At 42.2% G+C, this 17,745-nt stretch overlaps 1 protein-coding gene across 1 annotated transcript; it reads left to right on the top strand.

The window, feature by feature from the left end:
• Window positions 1-340: 340 nt before the first annotated feature.
• Window positions 341-17,047, top strand: LOC144192843 (low choriolytic enzyme-like). Its single transcript, XM_077711688.1, has 5 exons — window positions 341-488; window positions 3,441-3,558; window positions 14,338-14,516; window positions 14,610-14,691; window positions 16,589-17,047. Exons 1-5 carry the CDS (start codon window positions 362-364, stop codon window positions 16,746-16,748), a joined length of 666 nt encoding a protein of 221 aa, XP_077567814.1. The 5' UTR covers window positions 341-361; the 3' UTR covers window positions 16,749-17,047.
• Window positions 17,048-17,745: the final 698 nt, after the last annotated feature.

Genomic DNA, 17,745 nt, shown 5'->3' with positions numbered 1-17,745 from the left:
TCCATTTATTAAACGCACCGGATTATAATGCCCCGTGTATTTTGGAGAAAATGTAAGACTTTTATGTGTGCCTTGTAGTCGTGAAACTACGGTCCATGTTTTTACTGGGAATACGCACTTTGTGGAGCAGCACCAATTTCGTTATACGCTGCTGTGTATGATGACAATAAAACCTTTTGATTGATTTGATTTTGATTTGATTAATTGAACATTTCCCATTTGGCTGCTCAAAGCATTATTCATACAAAAGTCAACTGTGACCCCATGGAAAGGGCTCATATGCTGGTGAAAACTACTGCAGTTATTTTAATATTCTAAAAAATGTTATCTTCCAGGCAAGAACCAAAATGAACCTCTTGTGATGTCTGGAGACATAGCCATACCAAGTGGACTCCAGAACGCTGATCCTTGCACAAAAAATAGGTGTCTGTGGCCAAAAGCATCAGATGGCTTTGTCTATGTGCCATACAAGATTTCCAGACAGTATTGTAAGTCACCTCATAACTTACAAGTAAATGTAACAATGGTATTAACTAAATTGTTAAGTTATTCACTCCCTTCCACTGAACAAACATTCACGACCCATTGGAAATGACAATTGCCAAATTCTGAGTCGGCAATGCATCAAGTTTATTTTTAATATTTGGGAAACCACAAAGCATTTTGAACTAGCTTTTTTCTGTATTCAGGCCAAGTTTGTTGTATACTACTATTTCCCGATTCTCCTACAAATATAGGATGTAGTAAATGTGTACATTTTCTGTACACATCAATGTTTGGATGAGCGTGCCATTGATGGCAGCCCGGCGGTTGAGTGATTGGCGTGTCGCCCTCCCAGTTGTGGGGTCCTGGGTTTAATCCAGGTTGGTCCTACTGTGTGGAGTTTGCATGTTCTCCTGGGGCTTGTATAGTTTTTCTCTGGGTACTCCCGTTTCCTCTCACATTCCAATAAATGCACGGTAGGCTGTTTGAACACTCTAAATTGCCCCTAGGTATGAGAGTGAATGTGTGATGTGGTCAGGTCACACTTTCAAAAGAGATCTTGATTTCAATGGGTCCTATCTGGTTTTAAAAAAAAAACAGTTTTAAAACAAAAGGTTTGTCGATATTTACATTGAAGTGAGTTGTCAATTTAGTCAAATCAAATGAAGGTTTGAAAGTTATGTGCAGCTCAAGGTGTTACCTTGGGCCAATTTAGAGTGATCAATCAGCCTAACATGCATGTTTTTGGAATGTTGGAGGAAACCAGATTACGCGGAGGAAACCCATGCAGGGGAGAACATGAAAACTCCACACAGGTGGACGTGACCTGGATTTGAACGCAGGACCCCATAACTGTGAGGCCCACGCGCTAACCACTTGCACCACCAGACCACCTTTGTGTGAAATCCCTCTATCCGAATACATTACTCCTATCTTGCCAGTTAAAAACAAAATACTGCCAAGATTTGAATGGTTCATAACTTCGCTGCCATCAATGCGGCTGTTACCACTCCCATATTACCCTCCCCAAATCCTCACTCTGCCCTCTCCCTCTTCCTCTCTTGGGACACCTTATCTCCAACCACAAAGAGGACGTTCGGCGAAACGTCCATTTGGCGAACTGTCCGTCGGCCAGATGTCTTTCGGCCAATCGTCCGAGTACCAGCAACACCTGATGGAACCCTGGAACTTGCCGATTCAAAGTCGAAGATCAGACAACTTAGACAAGAGCTAGAAGAGAGAAATGAACAACTGCTGGACAACAGACATGAGCAGGAAAACATGGAAGGAGAAATAAAGAGGCTCCAGCTGGAAAATTTTAAGCTGCTTGTAGAAGCCCAAGCTGGCCGTGCAGCCCGTGCCTACCGCGATGAACTGGATGCGCTGAGAGAGCGTGCAATCAAAGGTGATGAGGAGGAGAGTGAGGTGGCACGCTACAGGGAGCAAGATGGAATTTTACAAGACCAAAGTGGAGGATCTCAAAATGGATAACAGAATACTGCAGGAAACCAAAGGGGTGTTTGAGGATCAATTGGCAGGCTGGAGGGCACGCTCAGATCAAATCTAACAGCTGGAGAAGCACAGCCTGCTGCTGAAGGCCTGGATCTACGATATGGAACAAGGAAGGGATGCAGATCGTAGATGCATTGAGGAGCTACAGGATAAAAACTTGACTTTGTGTTTAGCTCAGAGGAGGAGTATGGGGGAGTCTCAGCACCTAGGATAGGAGATAGAACAACTATCTGACATTAATGACAACTTTCAGGAGTGGCAGACTCTAAGTGATTGAGCGGATCTGTAGTCGACTGCTACAACGGGAGAAGGAGAACCAGTCTTCTCCAGACTGTCGAAAAGCGCAGATATGTCCATATTCACAACAGTATGCAGTCCAACAAACTCACTACAGTGAGAAGGATGATACCCAACAGTCGCTTTGGGGTAGTGGCTGGAAGTAATTAACAAAGGAAAACATGCCATTTACACAGCCAGTGAAACAGAAGATATTTAATATCCTTGCCATCTTGAGTATCAGCTCACAGAGGAGGATGTGAAGTGACAAGTTTGCCAGCCTGTTCAGAATAACAACCAACAAGGGGAGAGATATTTGAAATGTACTGATGTCGAGACGACATTTGTTTTAGGTGACATGCTGGAGTTTAAGTTGTTAACGATTGCATGTTGGGGATGTACAACTAGTTTTGGATTGGATGTCTATCGGTGTTCGAATGTTGATGCCTTGATCCACAAAGCAAGTGTGACATGTTAAAGTGTGTATCGGTATTCGATTAATGATGCCTTGTTGCAACATACCTTGAGGCACGGGAGATGTTTCCTCATTACAGTAAAAGTTGGATTGAAGAAACAACTACTAATCACTGTTGTGATTATTTCTCTCTGTGTTTCAAGATGAAAATGCAGGGTACAAAAATGGCATTATGTGACCGTCAATGGGATACAAAAAATGGATTCTATCACATTGAGTGTCCCGCGTGTTGGAAGACAGAACCTTTATATTGGGGAGGAGGATTGGCAGTGTATCTTCATAATGACTCAGCCCAGCAGCCTGCTGGGAGCCGCTGACCCTGTGGTTATTGGTAGTTTTTGCTGATAATGATGCAAGCTAAGTTGAGTTTTGTACGCCGCATTCCTTCTTGAACTGAACTTTCTTTTGACTGCACATTCCCCTTTCAAGCATAATGAAGGAAATAAAAGCTTTCGTGGTTGACTCTTCCACCAACAATTTATGCTGTAAATAAAAAAGTAAATTTCTTTCTTTTGTCTGCACATTCCCCGTTCAAGCATAATAAAGGAAATAAAAGCTTTCGTGGTTGTCTCTTCCACCAACAATTTATGCCTTAAATAAAAAAAAAAAAATGTAAATTGTATTTCAATTTTCTTTTTATTTATTTTTACATTTAAAAACTAACCATTGCATTTCTTTCCATGATTTCATGAAGCAACTAGACAAAGAAACATAATCATTATTGGTCTACGTTCCTTTGGGGAATCCACTTGCATTCGTTTTACCCCTTTAAATGGACAAGAAGACTTTGTGGACATCCAGTCACGCTCAGGGTAAGGAAAGCACATTCATTCATTTTCAGCATTGCTTGTTAGGGTCATGTGATGCTGGAGCTTATCCCTGCAGACCTCGGGTGAAAGGCAAATCGTACCCTAATTTGGTCACCAGTCTTTCGTAGGGCTAACACAAAAAAGGCAACCATTCGCACTCACAATCACACTTCAATTGAGTGGGAATTAATCTAACGCTGCCCACACCAGGCAGATGTACAACTACACCATCAGTAACAAGGAAAGCACAATCCAAAATAATTTTCTAAGTATTTTACTCATCCAAGCTTTAGCTTAATTCGTTTTGCCGCTTCTCACATAGCTGAGTCAGATTTGGCTTGAGGGAGGAAGCAGTGGAGACCCTCAATAGAACTTGAAGATGCTCATCAGTAAGTCTGGACTTATACTTAGACTTATTGAAGTTCAAGGTGGAGAAGAGCTTCTCACACAAGTATGGGCTCCCAAAAAAGCACATGGTCCGCTTGAACATTCGGGAAAGTTCAGGGAAGCTGAGGGTCAACTCTCAAAAATTGCCCAAGCTTGTCTGCTTCTCTACTCACCTCCCTGAAAATGGCTATGAGTGCGGAGTTGCACTGCAGGTCAATGAGCTCCATTTGAAGCTCAGGAGGGGCATCTTGCATATCAAAGGAGAAGGGGTCCGCAAAAATTTGAAATGTGGCTTTGTGTGTCTTGAAGTCTGCAAATCTGTGATCAAATTCCACTTCCAGCTTCGAAATGGCCTCCACATATTTCTCACCACTGCATGGTGTGCCTGCATCCACAAGAGCCTTACATGCTGGGAAAAGGCAAAGGTTTTTCTGAGAGAGCTGGGCTTCCAATAACACAAGTTTAGTGCAGAATGCTCTCACGTTGTCATCGGCAGCACTGACAAGTTGCCCCTGGCCTTGTAGTTTCTTGTTCAGTACATTAAGCTCATGTGTGATATCAACAAGAAAAGCTAAGTCCATGAGCCATTTGGGATCACTTAGCACAGGAACAGCAACCCCATCTATCTTCATGAAGTCTTTTACTTCTGCTCTCAGCTCAAAAAATCTCGTCAACACGTTTCCCCTGCTGATCCAACGTACCTCAGTGAAGTAGAGCACACCCCCATAATCTGACTCCATTTCCTAAAAAAAAAAAGCATGGAACCTTCTGTGCTTTAAGCCCCTGGATCTGGTTTGGTTGATGCATTTCACAACGACAGTCATCACTTTGTAAAACTTCAGGCCTCTGCTGCAAAGGGTCTTTGACTTTCAGTCGCGCGGGTCTGTGGCACATGTGCACTTTCGGATTGAACTTTTAACTTTCAGTCGCGCGTGTCTGTGTTTTGCTCTCCGATCGTACTGGATTACGGCAGCTCTCTGAGCCGAGCGGAGTGATCGGTTCCACGGCATCTCCTCGGCGCAGCTGATTGGAGGAATGAATGAGTGAGTGAGCGAGGCACTGGACAGCCCGGCCAATGTCCCACCCTCCAGAGCCGTATACCTCACCGTGATTGGTTCATCCAGCTCCGAACACAGTGTCATTCATACCAATCTTGCGGGCCGCACGGACATTCATCTTTCATATTAAGACGGGGGCCGCAAATTATCGTCTCGGAGCCGCAGTTAGCCCGCGAGACGCGAGTTTGAGACCCCTGTATAGAGGAAAGACCGGTCTAATAGTACTCATCCCCACTGGACATATTTCTAAATACAAGTGCGTCCGTGCTGCCAATGTATATATATTTTATTTTATTTTATCCTTGCGTTTAAAGTTGTGGCTATTTGCTTGGACCTACGTGAGAAAAAAACACTTCAAGACTTATGTGAAATTCTAAGTGCCTCGGTGAAAAGGCTGGTGAACACACTTTTACTTCTAGTTTAATTTCAAATGATTTCCCATTATTTTAGGAAATATATATTCAAAATGATTTGCTGACAATCTTAATACAAATAATAGTCTCAACGATTTTTATGCTGGCAAACACACTTTTACTTCTCGTTTAATTTTAAACAATTTCCAATTATTTTAGGAAATATATATTCAAAATGATTTGCTGAGAATCTTAATCCAAATATTAATCTCAACGTTTTCTATGCTGGTGTAAATTTTCTGGAGTAGGATTTTTACTATTTCCTACTATTTCTTCTGTTCTGATTGCCCTTGTTATTCCTAAATGAATGTTATCTGTTACAGGCAATATATGGCCTGCGGGCTGAGGTTGAAAAACATGTACACACGACCGGGGGCGGGGCGAGTGCAAGAATCCCGTTTCGGCCCAATGTCTAGTCCTAATAGTATATTAATTAAAATTTCTTGTAAACTAGTATAAAATGTGGTAGGGGCACAGAAGAAGCAAGTTTGTCTATACACACACGAAAACAGGACGTTTCGTTCTGTCACACAGAAACACGTAAATTGAAAAACATGAATACAAACGCCAATATGCAACTTATTGATAATTTTGATATAAGATATTTAGATATTAATTCTCTGACATTGTGAATGCGGTAACAAACTCTCTCTCATGATTATAATTTTGAGAGCGAGCAAATCCGGCGACAAATTGTCCGCCGACGAAATGTCTGTTCGACGTACTGTCTGGCGACCAAACGTCCATTCAACGAAAGGTCCGGAGACAAAGTGTCCGTCGACCAAGTGTCCATTGACGAAACGTCCGGGTACCAAACAGACCCACTGAAGATGCAATAACCACCATCCTACACTGTCCTGAGCCACCTTGAGAAAAGAGGGAGCTATGTCAGAATGTTTTTCATCGAGTGCTGCTCAGCCCCTAACATCATCAGACTGGATATTCATATCCCCAAGTTGGCCAACATGGGGCTCCCACCCTCCAGATGCTCCTGAATTGAGAACTTTATGGTCAATCAACCCCAGCACGTGAAGGTGGGTTACCACGTCTCATCTGCCCAAACGCTCAGCGCCGGCTCGCTCCAAGGCTGTGTGCAAATTCCACTACTCTTCTCACTCTACACACATGACTGCAGACCGGCTGTGTGCTGATTCCACTACTCTACTCACTCTACTCGCATGACTGCAGACCGACACACCCTGAGAACAACATTAGGATATTTGAGGACTATGCAACGGTGCTGGGTATGATCACAGGGGAGAATGCGACGGTCTCCATAGATGAGGTCCTTAGACACAGTGAGTGGTGCTCTCTCAACAACTTGGCACTGACGTCTCCAAAACCAGATAACTCATCCTGGACTCCCGCCGGAACAAGACTGCCCCCGTCCTCCCTGTATATTAACGGTGAATGTTTGGAGCAAGTAGAGATTTTCAAATTCCCTCGAGTCCACATCTCTGCTGAGCTCACTTGGGCACCAAATACCACACCTAGCGGAGACGAACCTTCTGATCACCTTCTACAGGTCTGCCTTTGAGAGCATGCCGACATATGCTGTATCATTGTGGCACTCAACCCGCACAGATCATCAACTGCCCCCTACCAACTCAGTCCAGCATTTGCGAAACCCAGTGCATTAGAAGGGCAGAGTGCATCATAAAAGTCAATTCACATCCGAGCTTTTAACACTTCAATCAGATCCTCAACACCCAAGACAAACAGACTCAAGGATAGTTTCTTCCCAAGAGCTGTCACCATACTCAAGTCAAGTTCTGCACCTTGGACCTAATCAAGACTAACTGCTAGCTACTTTAGTCACTTTGTAGCACTTACCCATGTTAGCTACGACTTATCCATACTTATTTATTATGTTTACCACTTATTAATCTATTGCTAATTATTATCTATTTATTATTACTATCTCATCTCATTTTCTTCCGCCAAAGTCGGGTCGCAGGGGCAGAAGCTTCAGCAGGGTAGCCCAGATTTCCCTCTCCCCAGCCACTTCACCCAGCGGAGGTGGTCCCAAGGCGGTCCCGGGCCAGCCGGGAGACAGTCTCCCCAGTGTCACTGCAGACGCCACACGATCCACATGTCGATCTACTGCTCTACTTTTCCTTCACTTGTGAACAAGAGCTCAAGATACTTAAACTCGTCCACGTGGGGAAGGAGCCTGATTTGGAGGTGCTAATTCTCATCCTGACCGCTTCACACTCGGTTGCAAATCGTTCTAGCGAAAGTTGGAGATCACGACCAGATGAAGCCAACAGAACCACATCATTTTCAAAAAGCAGGGATCCAATATTGAGGCCACACTAAACGCCACGGCTGTGCTTAGATATTCTGTCCATGAAAGTGATGAACAGAACATAGGGCAGCCGTGGCGGGCTCTAACCCCCACTGGAAACGGATCCGACTTACTGCCGGGTACGCACACCAGACTCTGACACTGGTCATAAAGGGACCGGACCCCACGTAATTGGGGTTCCGGAACCCCATACTCCCGGAGTACGCCCCACAAGATTGCCCAGGGGACATGGTCAAACGCCTTCTCAAAGTCCACAAAGCAAATGAAGACTGGTTGGGCAAACTCCCATGACAGTCTGAGGACCCTGCTGAGGGTGTAGAGCTGATACACTGTTCCACGGCCCAGACGAAAACTACACTGCTCTGAGATCCAACCTCCGGGCGGACCCTCATCTCCAGAATAGACCTTCCCGAGGAGTGTGATTCCCCGGTAATTGGAACACGCACTGCGGTTCCCCTTTTTAAAATCCAGAGGCACTGTCCCCAATGTCCACGCGATGTTCCAGAGGCGTTGCAACATAGTTGCAAGGATCATTGGGACACACAAACACCACCACCACGTTAAGGTAATGACTCGTCGGTGGGGTATTATTACTATATTTTAATTATCTATGGGTTTGTTCTTTTTTGATGAGTACATAGACTCAGCAAGTGGTGCGCTCTCAAAAACCTGGGGCTGAACGTCTCGTAAAACCATGGAACTCATCATGGACTTCAGCCGGAACAAGGCTCTGCGGATTACTTATTTATTTATTTCTTATATATTGATTATTTATTTGTCTGATTTTTTGTTGTCGTTTTTTGTGCACTAGATGGTGAAAGCTTTAAATCTCATTATATTTGTATAATTAATTTCAATTTAAATACACAGACGGGTTGATGACGATTACAAACACCTAAGTCACACAAGGAAAGGAGATCCAAAAAAGACACTGCTGGTGAAACAGTTCCAACCACCAAAAGCCCAACAAAATATGACAGTGTGTGTTTGTGAAGACTCAGGTTTCATTGGAGAGAAGATTTAAGTGGCAACCATTTGTAATAGCAAAGGCAAAGATTCTCTTGCCTCGTGTTAGTGTTCGAGGATAGCTGAGGAGGGAAAGTAAGTGTCACCCTGTTCTGGGAAAAGGGGTTTAGACACTCTACAGTGTAGAGTACACTGTAGAGTGTTCTCAAACTGGCGGCCCATGGGCCAACTGCGGCCCCCGGGACGATAATTTGTGGCCCCCATCTTAATATGAAAGATTAATGTTCATGCGGCCCGCAAGATTGATATGAAAGACAGTTGTTGTGTTCGGAGCTGAATGAACCAATCACGGTGAGGTATACGTCTCAGGAGGGCAAGACATCGGCCGCGCTGTCCAATGCCTTGCTCACTCACTCATTCATTACTCCAATCAGCTGGGCGGAGGAGAAGCCGTGAAGCCGATCACTCCGCTCGGCGCGCACAGTCCTACGCTGCTCTCAGCATAGAACTGAATGAGGCGCTATGATGCGGGATCCAGCCTGTGCCTGTGTCTGTAGTCATCTCCGGGAGTGAAACTGAAACTTAACAGTAAGTGCGTTAACATGACACTTCAGAAATTTGGAGAACTGCCTATACGATCAGAGAGCGAAAGTGCGCATGTGCCACAGATCCGCGCGACTGAATGTTAAAGTTCAACCCGAGACTCATTCCAAGTGGAAACACATATTAAAGAGCCCCAGAGATGTCTCTTTCAAAGCCTGCCGTGAAGAGAAAGGTCGGTGATGAGCACAAACAGTTCCAAGAAAAGTGGGGAATGATATTTTCTTTGTTGAGCACGGGGGCACCCCGACATGTCTCATTTGCACTGAAAAAGTTGCGGTGCACAAGGAATACAATTTGAAGCGTCATTATGCTACGAGACATGCTGATGAATACAAAAAATACTAGGAGGATGAGAAAGCCAACCAGGTAGACAGTTTTAAAACACGTCTTCTGAGGCAACAGGATTTCTTCAAGAAGGCTACCAAAGAAAGTAATGCAGCAGTCGAAGCTCGCTACGCCATTTGTGAGCTGATTGCTAAAGCAGGAAAGCCATTCACAGAAAGTGAATTTATCAAAAAGTGCATATCACAGGCTGCACATATTGTCTGTCCGGACGTTTGGTCACCGGACGTTTGGTCGCCCGGAGGTTTGGTCGCCGGACGTTTGGTCCCCGGTCTTTTGGTTGCCAGTCAAATGGTGACAGAGTTTACTGTTGAAACCAGCTCTCAAAATTATATTCATGAGTTTAATATCTAAATATATAGAGTTTAATATCTAAATATATAATATCAAAATATCAATAAGAGCACTCATTTAACACACCTAAATGGTCACACACGCGGCCGAGCCAGCGAAAACCGTTTAGATTCCAAACAGTCGCACACGTGTGGCCGAGCCAGCGAAAACCATTTAGATTCCAAACGGTCGCATGCGCGCGGTCGAGCCGGCAAAAACGTTTAGATTTTAAACGGTCGCGGGACCGAGCAGGCGAAAAATTTCCACACTGGTACAAGTTTCATAAACAATAGCCATTACATCCTTAATTCCCCCAATGTTAAAATCTATCAATTGCATGCCGATTGAGTTTATATATTTGTTCAAATTCCTGCGCAACATGGTGACGATCATCTATACAAACCCAGATGAATTTGCGAACAAAGTAGAGTCCCTGCAAGCCATTGCATATGTTGTACCCCTGAATTTACGGGGTAGCAGTATTTGCCTTTAAAAGACGGGTGAAATAATCAGACAGGTCCTTTGTTGTTTTTCAAGCCAACTTCAGTTATATCAAAGCAATTCACACAAAACATAATATACAATAACACCCGAATATATACATAGTAACATATTAACAACCTGTTATAATCCAAAACAATGTACTTGTTGCATAAACGATTATAACTTATGAGTATTGTAACTTGTTACTTTTTGTTCCGGCCGTCATATACTGCATACTATTATGCTACCGTTATAACGGCGGCCGAAGGTAGCTTGCTGTAAACAATACACCCGAGACTCGCACATTCACGCACACACATAAAAAAGTAAACAACCAGCGGCCGAAGGTAGCTTGCTATAAACAATACACCCGAGACTCGCAAATTCACGCACACACATAAAAAAGTAAACAACCATCACTAAGAATTACCTTCTTTCTCACATGCTAACTATTGTCTCTTGCAAATCCCACACTCAATCGATCTTCAAAACAAAGCAACATACCTTTAAAAGACGGATGAAATAATCAGACAGGTCCTTTGTTGTTTTTCAAGCCAACTTAGTGAAATGTCTGACAAGCCCGCTTTTATTCTATACACAGGTCTACGACCATTACGTAATCGCTGCGTGTTTCGCGCTTACCCATTACGTCATAGCTGCGTGTTTCGTGCACGCTTCGCGCGTCAAACCTGCGTACTTTGCGCACGCTTCGCGCGTCATACTGCGTGAATCCCTTTTTACCTTAACACCTGCACTCATTTATAACTTCACTTACTTCACCCTGTCACACATACAATTTGTTTTACTGTTTTTTTATTAAAAACTCCCATCTGTGAATTCCCTTTGTACATAATTTGTAAGTTTGTATTTGTAATTTTTGTACAGAATTTGTAAAAGTTTGTATATGTAATTTTTGTTACATTTCACTGCTTCAATAAAACCCCCTTCTGTGAATTTGCTTTGTCTTCTTTTTAATTGATTAATTTTACTTATTTTATTTTATTTTAATGTCAAAGTTACGGGCTAAAAGTATACTAAGACTTTTATTTGTTTGATAAAAATGACCATCTAAAGTATTTCAACATTGCAAGTTCTCACTGAAAGAATGAAGGTTCATTGGACGCCTATGACAGTCAATGGCAGCAGCCGGTGTGTTAAATGAGTGCTTGTTATTGATGTTTTGATATTAGATATTTAGATATTGAACTCATGAATATATTTTTGAGAGCTGTTTTCAACCGTAAACTCTATCACTATTTGACTGGCGACCAAAAGACCGGCGACCAACGGGGACCAAACGTCCGGCGACCAAACGTCCGGCGACCAATTGTCCGGCGACCAATTGTCCGGCGACCAAAAGACCGGATAACCAAACGTCCACGTGACCAAACGTCCAGGCGACCAAATGTCCGGCGACCAAATGTCCTGCGACAAAACGTTCGGTGACCAAACGTCCGGCGGCCAAAACACCGGCGACCAAACGTCCGGTCACGGCCTTTCTGCCAACACTGTGGCAGAGCGCATTTTTGACCTGTCAAGTGACATTTATGATCAACTGTGTGAGAAAGCACAATGTCTCAGTGTATATTCAGTGGCTCTTGATGAGACCACAGACATCACAGACACTGCCCAGCTCGCAATATATGTACATGGTGTTGATGACAATTTTAAAGTGATGGAGGAGTTGCTTACAGTAATTCCAATGCATGGCCAGACCATCGCTAAAGAAATAATTCACCAGCTGTGTGATGCCATTGAGAATGCCGGTTTGCCATGGAGGAGCTTTTTTGGAATAACAAAACCAATGGAGCCCATTCAATGACAGGGAGGAAGAATGGACTGGTAGCACTTGTTAAAAAAAAACTGGAAGAGGAGGACGTGGAGGAGGCCATAGCTCTGCACTGCATTATCCATCAGCAGGCCCTTTCCAGCAGATGCCTTAAGTTTGACAAAGTGATGTCTGTCGTTGTGAAATGCATCAACCAAACCAGATCCAGGGGCTTAAAGCACAGAAGGTTCCATGCTTTTTTAGAGGAAATGGAGTAAGAATATGGGGATGTGCTCTACTTCACTGAGGTACGTTGGCTCAGCAGGGGAAATGTGATGAAGAGATTTTTGAGTTGAAAGCAGAAGTAAAAGACTTCATGCAGATAGACGGGGTTGCTGTTCCTGTGCTAAGTGATCCCAAATGGCTCATGGACTGGGCTTTTTTGTTGATATCACACGAGCTTAATGTACTGAACAAGAATCTACAAAGCCGGGGGCAACTTGTCAGTGCTGCCTGCCTATGACAACGTGAGAGCATTCTGCACTAAACTTGTGTTATGGAAAGCCCAGCTCTCTCAGGCAAACCTTTGCCATTTCCCAGCCTGCAAGGCTCTCGTGGATGCAGGCACACCATCCAGTGGTGAGAAGTATGTTGAGGCAATTTCGAAGCTACAGGAGAAATTTGATCACAGATTTGCAAACTTCAAGATACAAAAAGCCACATTTCAAATTTGAAATGAAAAATGGGAAAATCAACTAGTTAACCATTTATGCGGACGACCCAAATCAAAAAGTAATATGTAGAGATTGCAAGTTGTAGAGAACCAATGCGCATGAAAATTAGATTATTTATTCATGGTTAACTACATATGACTTTGCTGACGAGCTTCACAGCTAAGGAAAAACATTGCACTTAGAGGTTAAAGTAAATTCAAGACAAAAGAAATAAAAACAAAATGGAAAATTATGATTATGAAGACTCAGTTTTTGTTGTTAATAGAAAAAAAACTAGAGTAAGGCATGACTTAATTCAGTTGTATTAATGGATTAAAGTGCACAAAAAATTGTGTATCACTGTCCTGTGTCTTCATGTTTTCCTTATTCTCTCTTGCAGTGCTCTTGGGGGCTCTAAATTGAGTCGTGTGTAGGTTGGCACTATCCCAACTGGGCCCTACTGTCTTTTTACCCAAGCATTTTTATCTCAGTAACCTCTACCTCAGACTGTTGTAATTGTTTGCATCAGAGTGGTAGTCGTGAGGTTTGGAAAATTTCCGAGCGAACTAATCTTATTGCAGATATTATCTCTTCATTTGTTCTTATATTGAAATTACTGCATACTAACCGACACAATGTTTTGTGTGAGCAAGAGGTTTACCTGTGCAAATGTGTGCTTGCAGTTTCGCTTGAGACTGCTCCGGGTTGTACTATGTTTTGGCACTGTGGAGTTTGTCCAAGAAATGGATTGTTTGGTGTTAACTGAAAGGGTGTTGTGAATGTTTTAACGGTTCTTGATATTGGTTCTGTGGTTAATTGTGTGATGTGAATCTGACTTGGAAGGATGTCGACACGGGTTTAAATAAAGATTGTCTGTGGAAGTGCTTATGGGGGTGGCAGGAGGTAAAAAGTACTCTTTCACAGTTCTTAAACAAAAACATTGACGGACCGTTTTGGACAATACCTGTGTGAAAATTTAGATTTTTGTTTATTGAGTCTCTGCAAATTGTGTGGTGTTAGTGGAGCCCGGATGGGAATTTATTGTCTGACAGAAGTGTTAAGCGACCAGTCTCGGGGAGTGGACACTCACCCCTACCCCAATTGAATGGAGACATGGTGGACACTCACCCCTACCCCAATTGAATGGAGACATGACACCTGTTGGGTGAACGGTTTTCTATTTTTGTGTGATACTCTCTTCATATGAGTTCATGGCAAATTTTTGAGAGAAGAGAAACGAATTAAACATGAGGTGTTCTAAGTAGGAAGCATTGGATGTTTGATGCTGAAGGGTAATTAATGTGTTAGTTCAAGGTGAAGATGTTTATATTTCGAAGTGTTATACAATCTTGATACTATATGAGATACTTTTATATTATTATTTTTTTTTCCTCCCCCTCATATACAGATGTTATTCATTCATTGGGCGCCGTGGTCGTGGCCAAGTAGTGTCGTTGAGCCGCCAAGGCTGTATTTTCCAACATATCATCCAACATGAATTGCTCCATGCCTTGGGATTCAATCATGAACAGACTCGATCTGACAGGGACCAGCATGTTAGAATCCTTCTTGAAAATGTCATTCCTGGTGAGATTACATTATAGCAACATCTTAAAACAAGTTTCTTTTGTATTACAATGTATTGTATGTATCACAGCTATCTTTTAAAATTTATTTTAGGGATGGAGAGCAATTTTCAGAGAATCAGGACAAGAAACCTTGGCACTCCCTATGATTACAACTCAGTAATGCACTATGGAAGGTAATTCCATGCACATTGACAGAAAGCTCAAACATAAAAAATGAAATGAAAATCAAACCCCTCTCACTAGTACAGGATTTTTTTTAATTATAAGCAAACAGCAAATAGCCGAAATAAAGACAATATAATTTCTGAGTTACTTTGACAAAAAACAATTTGGAGATATTCTGGATACTGTTTTTCCCCCCTTTTTTGCCATTGCATGTGACCTGGGTAATTTGTTTACATCACAAAAATAGTCACATGAACAGATTTTTCTAGGGAAAATAAACCAAATTGAAGGATGACAATGTTGTAATTTGCTCCTTCTCATGTTGCTTTAAGTTAGTAGTTTCTGATTTCTTAAATTGAAATTGTGTTTTTATTTAATTTATGCATTTAGCTCCTTTTTAAAAAATAATAATAATTACTGCACACTTTCTGTAACTCCTATAAACTTTTTTTCAGGCTTAAAATATTACTGTATCCCTTCTACATATGTTACGACTCCCCCTGGGGTATGATATACCAGGGAGTCGCAACTATCACAGCAGACAGGTTCGGCCAAAGATGAGTTCGAACACACATTGCAAGTAGCCTTCAGTTATTTTTATTTACAACAAAGTCAATAAAACAGACTACGGGATAACATAGGGGAAGCACGAGATATTAAAGTGCCACCCTCAAATAAACACGGTAAAACCCCCTCCCAGACAGGTGTTCAAATGAACACCCACAAAATACAGGAAATAAGACCGAAGGATGCCACTGTTAAACTGATGTAATATAATCTAGACAGGGGAATAACTGTGTCTAAATGCACAAACTATATGTATACCCATGGGTGTCTAAACTTATCTCAAGTCCCCCTATGCAACCCAAAAATCATTAACAACACATACAAAATATAACAGGGAGTAACATACTCACAAGCCTGCAACTCAGCAAGGCATCAAGGACAAGGGCAAAGGCCAGGGCAAGGGCAGGGCAAGGGAAGGCAACTGAAAAGGCTTTAAATAAGGGCAGGAGGGATGATTGGGGAATTAATTACAGCTGTGTTTGGCCTGGGCAGGGCTCTGTCACAGGGGTGGAGCCAGAGCTGGAGATAAAACACCTCCTACATAGTGTGTGTCCAGGCTGCCAGCCGTAACAACATATATTTCAATGAAATTTCTGACCCATGCAACAACCAATTAGTGTTGAGGACCGGGACCACCCGCGATAAGTGCATTTCCGCGAAGTAGGGATTCCCCTTCAAAAATGCTTAATTTGAATGTAATTCCAAAAAAATAATAATAATTTTAATCCCCCCCCTGTGTACAGTACACCATATAGAAACAGGTAGAGAGTGAAATTCATGTTATAACAAAAAAAAACTAAAATATGTTGTTTCAATGTAATATTTGTATTTTTTTTCTCCAAAAAAAATCCGCGAAGCTCTGAGTCCGCGATAGCTGAACCGCGAAGTAGCGGGGGAACACAGTATTTATAAAGGGAACTCTTCATGAAGAGTTGACAGACTTTTTCATAGCATGATAATGTGTGCAATTACTTCATATTCAGTATATTGTTAGTTTTGCGGAGGATTTTTCTCATGATTTTCTTCCAATTTTTTTGTGACTTCCAGCACAATATTTCATCAATTAATTCTCAATGTTTATTTTCATATTCTCTATTTGAATTGATTTAAATAAAACAAAATTTGGACATTGGACAAAATAAGGACTTTTAAATTGTTTTCTGACACAACAGATGTGTTTGTACGATATGAGTGAAGTAGGGGGACTTGAAGAACCCCATGTATGACCTTCATTCAATCTGTCTTTATGTTGTTCAACTTTACTAAAGGATGTGTTATCTGAATAACAATCTAAATACATTTTCATTCAGTTACCATATTTCTTTGTGCGTTTAACAGGTTTGCATTCTCGAGGAACAGACAACCAACAATTGTACCAATCCCTGATGAGGATGTAGCCATTGGGAGGGCTGATAAAATGAGCCAGATTGACATTCGTCGGGTGAACCTTCTTTATGGGTGTAATGAATATCTTTTGCCAAAACCAGCAATTAACTAGCGTGACCTTGCCTTAATTATTATCAAATATTAGCTCAGCTTGCTTATGTTTTCCTATGTATCCTTAAATAATTCAATGAAAAGAAAGAGATGATGTTTATTTTTGTTCTTTTGTTATTGTTAAAATAAAAGACAATGATTGCTATACATTCAACTACTGTATTTCAACATAAGGATACATTAAATTACTATGCATTAAAATATTGCACCAATGAAAATGCAGTGATTTTGTTCAACAACTCAGTAAGCTGCCATGTGATTGGCTATTAGATTAAAATACATTAAACTTTATTCATCCCATACTCAGGAGATTCACTTTGTTGTAGTAGCAAGTATTGGAAACCTGCATTTGAAATCGCCTGTTAATTCTTCATTTCTTAAGGTTCCGTGCGTGTTCATTCCCATATAAGAACTTCAGCCAGACCTACTTGTTCTCAGTCACCAGTAATTATTAGCCTAACAAGGGAGTCAGAAAACACTGTGCCAGTGCAAACTCTATCCGATCCTCGTTCTAGCCAAGATTTGATAGAATGCTGAAGTCTATCTCTCTCTCCAGCAAGTTATACATTGAGGACAAAGGAACGGCTCATTCTCACTCATCCTATCAGCCGTCCCTCATCTCGTGTCCATCATCCCAGGGCATGGGAGACTCGGGCCCCAGCCGTGCCTTCCTCCAAGAAGAAAAGGGAGTGTCCTGCTTCCTGCTTGTAGCAATTTCCCTGGCAGGGTCGTCATGTGTTTGTGTTACCGCCACGTTTTTATGGTCTCTTTATGGCCGATTCCCTGCTTGGGAAAATAACTTTTCTGGAAGTTACCAATTTGATGTTTACAGTGTTCCCTCGCTTATTGCGGTTAATGAGGACCGGACCCCCCAGCAATAGCTGCGTATCCGCGAAGTAGGCGGGCCCCTTCAAAGATGCTTAAAGAAACGTATAACACGTGCACAAAACCACCACCAGGCTAATATGCTGCTCATTCAGGCGTTTTATTCCACATTA

Source organism: Stigmatopora nigra, unplaced genomic scaffold (genome assembly GCF_051989575.1).
Source record: "Stigmatopora nigra isolate UIUO_SnigA unplaced genomic scaffold, RoL_Snig_1.1 HiC_scaffold_27, whole genome shotgun sequence".
NCBI classification, from domain to species: domain Eukaryota; kingdom Metazoa; phylum Chordata; class Actinopteri; order Syngnathiformes; family Syngnathidae; genus Stigmatopora; species Stigmatopora nigra.
The sequence above is the reverse complement of the archived record's forward strand: the minus strand, read 5'-3'. Positions and strand labels throughout refer to the sequence as shown.

Excerpts from the sequence above, each read along its gene's own strand:
- LOC144192843 (XM_077711688.1), top strand. The coding sequence starts at position 362 with ATGTCTGGAGACATAGCCATACCAAGTGGACTCCAGAACGCTGATCCT. Across the intron at positions 14,517-14,609 it reads TCTTGAAAATGTCATTCCTG|GGATGGAGAGCAATTTTCAG; the intron begins GTGAGATTACAT and ends AATTTATTTTAG. Across the intron at positions 14,692-16,588 it reads TCAGTAATGCACTATGGAAG|GTTTGCATTCTCGAGGAACA; the intron begins GTAATTCCATGC and ends TGCGTTTAACAG.